Source organism: Terrapene carolina, unplaced genomic scaffold, assembly GCF_002925995.2.
Source record: "Terrapene carolina triunguis isolate 2854851 unplaced genomic scaffold, T_m_triunguis-2.0 Scaffold96, whole genome shotgun sequence".
In the NCBI taxonomy this organism is placed as follows: domain Eukaryota; kingdom Metazoa; phylum Chordata; order Testudines; family Emydidae; genus Terrapene; species Terrapene triunguis.
The window spans coordinates 43,819,698-43,828,318 of NW_020664447.1; the positions used below are offsets into that span (position 1 = coordinate 43,819,698).

An 8,621-nucleotide genomic window follows, 5' to 3' on the forward strand; every position below is an offset into this window, starting at 1 on the left:
TTCTTCGCCAACTGCCAAGACAAGCAAGGCATTTTCATTCCACACTCCACATTGTTGACAGCTTACACTAACAGGTCCCAAATGCCACATCCCCATAAGAGACACACATTCTTGCTTGTCTAAAGGGGACGGGGTGGTGAAAGAAAGGAGATCTCACTGACTGTCCCACTGTGCGAACGCCAGTAGAGGACAATTCCGCGTGAGAAGAGAGAAAGGGCTGCAGGGAAACTACCACTGCCATCCAGCAAAGCTGATTGGTGGATGGTGTCGCTGGGCTGTAGGAGCAAAGATGGAGTAAATTTTTTCCCAGAGCAGCCCAGCTCTCAAGTTTTCTTTCCCTTCCAGAACCAGACCTGAAGGAAAAAGCTCCACAACCCGCAAATTGCTTCCCTCTCACATTGCCGTAAAGTGGTATTGCCAACACACACGAGCTCAGCACATGCATTCCTGGCACTGCTAAGATTGAAAATGCAGCTCCGAAGAGAAGGGGTTAACCCATAGAAGCACAGCCACGGGAGAGCTGAGACGTTAGTTTAAACTGACAAACCTAGTCCTCTGTAAACAGAGGAAACAAACCACACAAAACAGCAGCCATTAGAAGGTTGTTGTTTTAAATCCAGAAAGCAAACCCAGTGACCGTCCCCAGACCTGCGATCTGAAGCTTACCCCAGATTTCTCACTGCTCCAGAACCAGTGGTGAGGTGAAAATATTCTCACGCTGGAATCCGTTGACTCTCCGAGAAACTTGAGAGAGAAAGGAGAAGGCAAGAGAGAGCGGGAGAGAAGGGGGCGGAGGCAGCTCTGACATGTTTGTACAGTGCCTGGTTCACCTGGCTGTGAATTTGATTTCAGGGTGTGGTTGTAGATGAGACACAGAAATGTTCAGCGCTGGAAAGTCTCACTGCAAAGAGCATGATGAATGCTGACACTGGGGCCTCATGGGATCCTCCTTCCTCCTCCTCATCACCATCTCCCTTTGGACTCTGGAAGGGACAGGAGAGAGAAGGTGCTCAGAGTTGCACCAGAGCAATGAGGTTTGCTGGGTCTCAGACAAGAGCCTCTGCAAGGTCGCCACCTTGCACCCCTCCTCATTGGCTGACCTATTAATGCTCCGACTTGCTCGTTACCGCGCTTCTCTCGTTTCCACTGCCTTGGGGCCTAGAGCTGCTGCAGTTCCTAATGAATCCCGACATCTCCTGCTGTGTTGTGAATTTCAGGACCTGCCACAAATTCCTAGTCATTCCTGGCAGCGGGAGCTTTGATCATTTGATATATGTCTGGATAGATGATAATTAATTTGCATTGCAGCTGTGCAGCACATGACCTGGTGCCAATACTTTTCCTCTGTAGCTTGCTATGAGTCAGTGCTGTGTGGTTTACTGTCTAGTATCATCCCATAATCCTCTTGCTCCAATTGTGCTGTGGCTCGGAGCTTATTGACTCCTGGAAATATACATTTCTGCATCAGTGACTTCTGTCTGCTGGAACATCAGTCAGCAGCGGGGGATGGGAAGAGGTGGAACGTGGATGAGGAACAGGAGGAGGTCAGAGTTCATGTCTGCCAAAGCCATCAACAGCTCTTTCCCTAGAGCAAACAAAGAGGATTCTTGCCTTATTGCAACAGTCTATTGCAAACAATGCCAGTCTAACACCAAGATGATTAGGTCCAAAGAGCAAAGATAAAAATACCCCCACCCCACACCGTGTAATTTACTCCCTTTTGTTTGTGTGGGGGAGGGGGGGTTTGCTAACATGGTATTAAATAAAAAATAAATCCATGATGTAAGTAACCCTGATCAATTAAACTGACATGGGCACCACAGACAGACATTATGGCCCAGTGGATGGGGCAGAGAAGTGGGACTCAGGAGACCTGGGTCCTAATCCTGACCCTGCCACTGACTTTCTGTGTAACCTCGGGTAAGTCACTTCATCTCCAAGTGCCTCAGTTTCCCCTCCCACTACTTCTCTTGTCTATTTAAATTACAAGCTCTTCAGGACAGGGTGTCTTTTACTATGTGTATGTACAGTGCCCAGCACAATGGGCCCAGGGTCTCAGCTGGGATCTATAGGAACTACTGTAATACAGAGAATCATGATAATAATACTGAGGGCAGGTCTACACTAGAAGCGCTACATTGGCGCAGCTGCACCAATGTAGCTGTGCCGCTGCAGCATGTCTGGTAAAGATGCTCTATGCCGACAGGAGAGCGCTCCTGCATTATTCTACAGGTCCTTGTCTGATGAGGCCTGCCAAGGAGATTTCCTACTGGTTCCCTATAGCAGCCTCTCTGGTATCTAGGAAGTAAAGTTAGCCAAGACCCTTTCTATTTGGGGATTGGCCTGCCTGCTCCTATTGGGGCATGTAAAGTTGGCGTCCCATGCGCCGTTGTAACCAAGAAAGGGGACATTTTTATTAGTGATGGCAAACACCAAACAGTGCTCAGAAGAGAGAAGGGCCAGCATTAGCCTCCCAGCAGCTCTCCCTTCAGAAGACTGCAATTTGAGCTGCAAAGTGCTGCCATGTGGAAGATCAGAGCATGAGCCCTTGTTTGCCAGGTTGGCAAGGGATGTGCCTGCTGCTGAGATGTGTGTTACACTCTTGCATACTGTCATTAGCAACTGCTACTTCCATACATTTCCACTGTGCCAGGCCGTGAGGGTCGGTCTATATGGGTAAGTTTGGGGGGAGCAGCACAAAGAAATATCACATACTGTACAGGGAGTCACCCAGGTTTGGGACGGCCTTTAAATCTACACAAGAATGGTCCTCCATGGCTTTAAGTGTTTGGGAGCATCGCACAAAGCCCTCTAAAACAAGAGGCACATCCTAGTCATGGAGACAGGCTTTGCCACATATAGAAGGGCCTGGCTTTACTTGCCAGAATGAGGACTTTGGATGGAGCCAGAAAAGGCCTGCCAACAGCAATTCCGGGCCCCAGGACAGAACAGTCAGTGGGCCCCCACGCACGCACAAGCCGCGCCCGCGCAGACATGGTCCGCCTGACATTTGGGTGATGCTGCGCCTGCACTGGCTGGTGCCCAGAGAGCTGCCGGCTGTGCTGCTGGGCGCGCTCTTCCCGCACAGCCAGGGCTTCCACATGCCTACCCAGTACCGTTGCCAACTGTCTAATCGTGCAAACCCCACCCCGGCCTGGCCCCGACCCTTCCCTGAGACCACGCCCCATCCCGCCCCTTCTCTGAGGCCCCCACCCCCTGCTCACTCCATCCTCCCCTCCCTCCTCCGTTGCTCACTCGCCCCCACCCTCATTCACTTTCACCAGGCTGTGGCAGAGGGTTGGAGTGCAGGAGGGGGTGAGGGGTCAGGCTCTGGGAGGGATTTTGGGTGTGAGAGGGAGTGAGGGGTGTGGGCTCTGGGGGGAGCGGGGGAGTTTGGGTGTGGGATGGGGTGCAGGGTGCAGACTCTGGGAGGGAGTTTGGGTGCGGGTCTAGGTTGGGGCAGGAGGTTAGAGTGCAGGAGGGGGTCAGGGGGTCGGCGCTTACCTCACGTGGCTCCTGAAAGCAACCAGCACACCCCTCCGGCAGCGGCTCCTAGGCGGGGGGGCCCAGAGGGTCTCTGCACGCTTCTGCCTGCAGGCACTGCCCCCACAGCTCCCATTGGCCGCAGTTCCTGGCCAATGGGAGCTGCGGAGTCAGCGCTCAGGGCGGGGGCAGCGCACGGAGACCCCCTCCCCAGAGGCCACAGGGATATGCCAGCCGCTTCCAGGAGCAGCGCGGAGCAAGGGCGGTGGGGCAAAGCACCCCTTTGCCCTCCCCTGTCAGCAGGCCTGGAGCCAGAGCAGCTTGAAGCCTGAAGTGAATCTCAGCAGTCTGGGATCTTAAATGAAGACCTATAGCGTCATTTAGGGTGGGTGAGGAGGGGGCTCTAGCCCCCCTCTGAGTTTTGTACCCGAGGTCTCCTCACAGTGCATGCCCTACCCAAGCCGGTGCTCTTAATTGCAACACATCTTGAGTGTGATATGTGAAGAATTCTGTACTGCTCCCAGCTTCCACCTTTGGGGCAGGGAGTTTGTTTATAAACAGAAGCAGGGTGATTAAGATAACAAAAGCCTTTTCATTAAATTAAGGCTCGTTAGATGATCCTGAAAGCACTGCCAAGCACTCCAGTTAAAAGATAGGAAACAAAGGGTAGGAATAAATGGTGAGAGTGGAGAGAGGTAAATAGTGGTATCCCACAGGACTCTGTACTGGGATCAGTGCTGTTCACCATATTCATAAATGATCTGGAAAAAGGGGTAAACAGGGAGGTGGCAAAATTTGCAGATGATACAAAATTACTCAAACTAGTTAAGTCCAAAGCAGACTGAAAAGGGTTACAAAAGGATCTCACAAAATTGGATGACTGGGCAACACAATGGCAGATGAAATTCAGTGCTGATAAATGCAAAGTAATGCACATGGCAAAATATAATCCCAACTATGCATACAAAATGATGGGGTCTAAATTAGCTGTTACCTATCAAGAAAGAGATCTTGGAGTCATTGTGGACAGTTCTCTGAAATCATCCACTCAATGTGCAGTGGTAACCAAAAAAGCTAAGAGAATATTGGGAATCATTAGGAAAGGGATAGATAATAAAACAGAAAATATCAAATTGCCTCTATATAAATCCATGGTACCCCCACATATTGAATACTGCATGCAGATTTGAGTCACCCCATCTCAAAAAAGATATACTGGATTTGGAAAAGGTACAGAGAAGGGCAACAGAAATTATTAGGGGTCTGGAACACCTACCATATGAGGAGAGATTAAAAAGACTGGGACTTTTCAGCTTGGAAAAGAGATGACAAAGGGGGGATATGATAGAGGTCTATAAAATCATGAATGGTGTGGAAAAATTGAATAAGGAAATGTTATTTACACCGTCACATAACACAAGAACTAGGGGTCACCCAATGAAATTAATAGGCAGCAGATTTAAAACAAACAAAAGAAAGTATTGCTTCACAGTTAACCTGTGGAACTCTTTGCCAGCGGATGTTGTGAAGGCCAAAACTATAACAGGGTTCCAATAAAAGAGCTAGATAAGTTCATGGAGGATAGGTCCATCAATGGCTATTAGCCAGGATGGGCAGGGATCCAACACCATATTCTGCATGCCCCTAGTCTCGGTTTGCTAGAAGCTGGGAGTGGGTGACAGGGGACAGATCATTTGATGATTGCCTGTTCTAGTCATTCCCTCTGAAGCACCTGGTATTGGCCACTGTTGAAAGACAGGATACTGGGCTAGGTGGACCATTGGTCTTACCCAGTATGGCCGTTCTGATGTTCTCATATAGAACCCAGATGTATCCCCCCCCGCTGTAACCCACTAGGAACCCTCTCCTCTCCTAGAGCCCAGGAGTCCTGATGGAGTCTCTCGCTCCGCAGAGTTAGAAGCAAAGTAAGAATATACTTACTAAAACATAAAATTTTAAACCTAACCAGTGTCCCTTAAGTGACTTGCCACAAGATGTCAGAACATGTTAGTATTGGAGCTGAGTGGGTCTAATATTTATTTAATTTTCTTTCTTTTATATAGGAATTAGATACAATGCGCCTGTAGGCTAATTGCTATGTTATCTGCCAAAAAACTAAAGTTTTCAAGTGCCTAAGTAGCCCCCTGAATCATGGTTAAAGTTGCCCCCTCCCCCCACCAAAATCTGAAGTGGCGTCCCTGATGAAGACTAGGACATTTTCCAGGCTTTTTAGGTAAGACTTGGATTCCTAGAATCCCATGCACTTTTGAAATTCCCTTGAATCGAAGCTCTCTAGATTTTCCCTCCAATTACAATTTGTCCTGTGCCTCTTTCCTAGGGTTACCATTCGTCCGGATTCCCCCGGACATGTCCGGCTTTTTAAGCTAAAAATAGCGTCGGGGGGAATTTGCAAATGTCCGGACTTCCCCCTGATGCAGAGCCCGCGCGGCTAACAGTGGTGCCGGCTGGACGGTGTCACTTACATGGGGCTCCGACACTCAGCCAGAGAGAGCACGTCCTCCTCCTCCTCCTCCCTCCCTGCATCGCAGATCGGCTCGGGCAGTCTGGAGCTCCTCCCCCGCTCCCCAGCGTGCTGGACGAGCGGCTCATGCAGTTCCTGAGCAAGCTCACGGAGACATTAGGTGAAGAAAGGCCAACAACAAGGGGGGCAGGGGGTCGGAAAAGGGGCAGGGAGGTTTTGGAGGGGGCAGTCAAGAGACGGGGGGGGTCGGGAGTTCGGGGGGGGGCTTTTTGGGGGTGTGGAGAAGGTTTTGAGCAGTCAGGGTACAGGTAGGGGGTAGGGTCCTGGGGGGCATTTAGGGGGGGGCTTAGGAGGGGACAGTTAGGGGACAAGGAACAGGGAGGCTTAGGTAGGGGGTGGGGTTCTGGAGGGCAGTTAGGAGCAGGGGTCCCAGGAGGGGGCTGTCAGGGGGCAGGAGTGGGGAGAGGGATTGGAGCAGTCAGGGGATAGGGAGCAGAGGGGTTTAGATGGGTCGGGAGTTCTGGGGGGGGCTGTCAGGGGGTGGGGAGTGGTTGGATGGGGCGTGGGAGTCCCAGGGGTCTGTCTGGGGGTGGGGGTGTGGATAAGGGTTGGGGCAGTCAGGGTACAGGTAGGGGGTAGAGTCCTAGGGGGCCAGTTAGGATGGGGGGAGGGTCTCAGGAGGGGGCAGTCAGGGGACAAGAGGCAGGGAGGCTTAGGTAGGGGGTGGAGTCCTGGGGGGCAGTTAGGGGCAGGGGTCCCAGGAGGGGGCAGTCAGGGGACAAGGAGCGGGGGGAGGGTTGGGGGTTCTGAGGGGGAGAAGTGGGAGGGGCAGGGGCGGGGCTAGGGCAGGATGGGGCGGGGCTAGGGCAGGACAGGGGCGGGGCTCCTCCCGTCCTCTTTTTTGCTTGCTGGATTATGGTAACCCTATCTTTCCAACACCTTGCTGCTGCTCCCCAGCCAACTGCTTCTTGGGGAGAATTACACAAGAAAAAAAAAATAGAGATCACTCTTGCCAGAGTTGCTGAACTGCATGTTGCTCTTTCAGACTGCTTCTCACAACCCCAGGACTGCCTACCCTAGGGCAGCCATAACTGGGGAACAAGAAAGACTGCAGAGTGTACTGGTTACCCTCACTGGCTCAGCCTGGTTATTTGATTTATAAATACAGCAAATTATTTGAACCACCTCACACCATGTCTCCAAAAGGGATAAACTCGTTGCCTTATTTCAATCGGACGCTGTGGGTCTCCTGTCTCCCTCTCTCTCCCTGCTTAGCCCAGCACAAAAACCAGCACCAGTACTCACCACCTGCTGCCACCCCCACACTCTCATCTTCAGTGGATCAGACTCAAGGACCTTTCTGTTGGAGCAGGCCCCCATTAGATATGTGCTGGAGACTGGGAGAGGGCAATCCAGCAGCAGGTTTGGCGCTCAGGTGCAATTTAGATAAGCACTCTAAAGTTTAGGTGCTTACCCAAGGCTTATCTGAACCATGCAGACCTTGAGTCTGTACAACTGGCAGGGAATCTCACAAGAAGAGACTCTCACAGTGTTCTCATTTATTTTACTTAATTATATTATTTTTTGCACATTTGCTTTCAGTTCTAGCTAGGAATAGTGTAAGAACAGCCTCTATTTCAGCACCTGCATCTAGCTAAGCAAGACCATCCACATCTTATTACTATTTGTATTACTGTAGTGCCCTGGAGTCCCAAGCAGGACAGGGCCCTATTTGTGCTAGGTGCAGTACAAACACACAGAACAAGGCAGGGACTGTCGCTAAGAGTTTACACTTTAATCCTGCTTCCATTCCTTGAAATGCAGAAGGGTGTAAGGATGGGGGTTGGTTTAGTCTAGCAGAGTTTGCTCATCCCTGTTAGAGAACTGAGTTCTGTCTGGAGACCACAACGCATCCACATTCAGCGGTCTCACAGGCTGGGGCCCCCCAAGGTTATTTACAGAGGAGCTGCAACCCCTGACTACTGAGAGTTATTCAGGCTTGGGCCCTTGTACTGATACAGCAGGACCCCCATCAGGAGCACAAAGCATTTAGATAAGGAGACAGATTTGCTTCAGAAGGGACAAGAAAGTAACCAGCTTCACTTTAGAGCTGAAACTCCATCCAGCCTGGACATGACACTCAAGCAAAAGCTTGAGACCATCAGTAGGGCAGCATACATGGCATTTTGCTATTGGTAAAATGCCAGTGGGTCAGCAAATGGTCCCTGTACATAATATTGCCCCAGTTTGGTTCTAAATCACTTCTATGCACTCGTTCAACATCTTTTTCCTTAAAATAAACTCACAGGCTGGTTGAATTGCAATAGAAATAATGTAAAGTTTAGTCCCAAAAATGTTCCAATAGGTCTAACCACATCAATGCTGCCTTACCCGCCAGATATGGGTGGCAGGAGTTACACTAAAGGCACATCTGATGCTTCCTCCAAGGTAAATCATCCCTTCACTGCCAAAGTTACAACAGAGGGTCAGTACGTTCTAGCTCTCCCATAGTCTCATTGTGCCACCTCGGGCAAATCCCTTCTACTCTAGGGTGCAGATCTGTAAAATGATTCTGTTAACACCTACCTCACCCAGATACTAGACTTCATGTTAATTCATGCTGAATTCATGTTTCTTTAAGTGCTTTGAGATCCTT

General features: G+C 50.4%; 1 protein-coding gene across 1 annotated transcript in view; it reads right to left on the minus strand.

Moving 5' to 3' along the window:
- Nucleotides 1-848: 848 nt before the first annotated feature.
- Nucleotides 849-8,621, minus strand: part of BUB1B (BUB1 mitotic checkpoint serine/threonine kinase B) — a 76,963-nt gene continuing 69,190 nt past the window's right edge. The window contains exon 21 of the mRNA XM_026651264.2: nucleotides 849-983. Coding sequence (XP_026507049.1) covers nucleotides 849-983 — 135 coding nt within the window. The remainder of the gene's footprint in view (nucleotides 984-8,621) is intronic.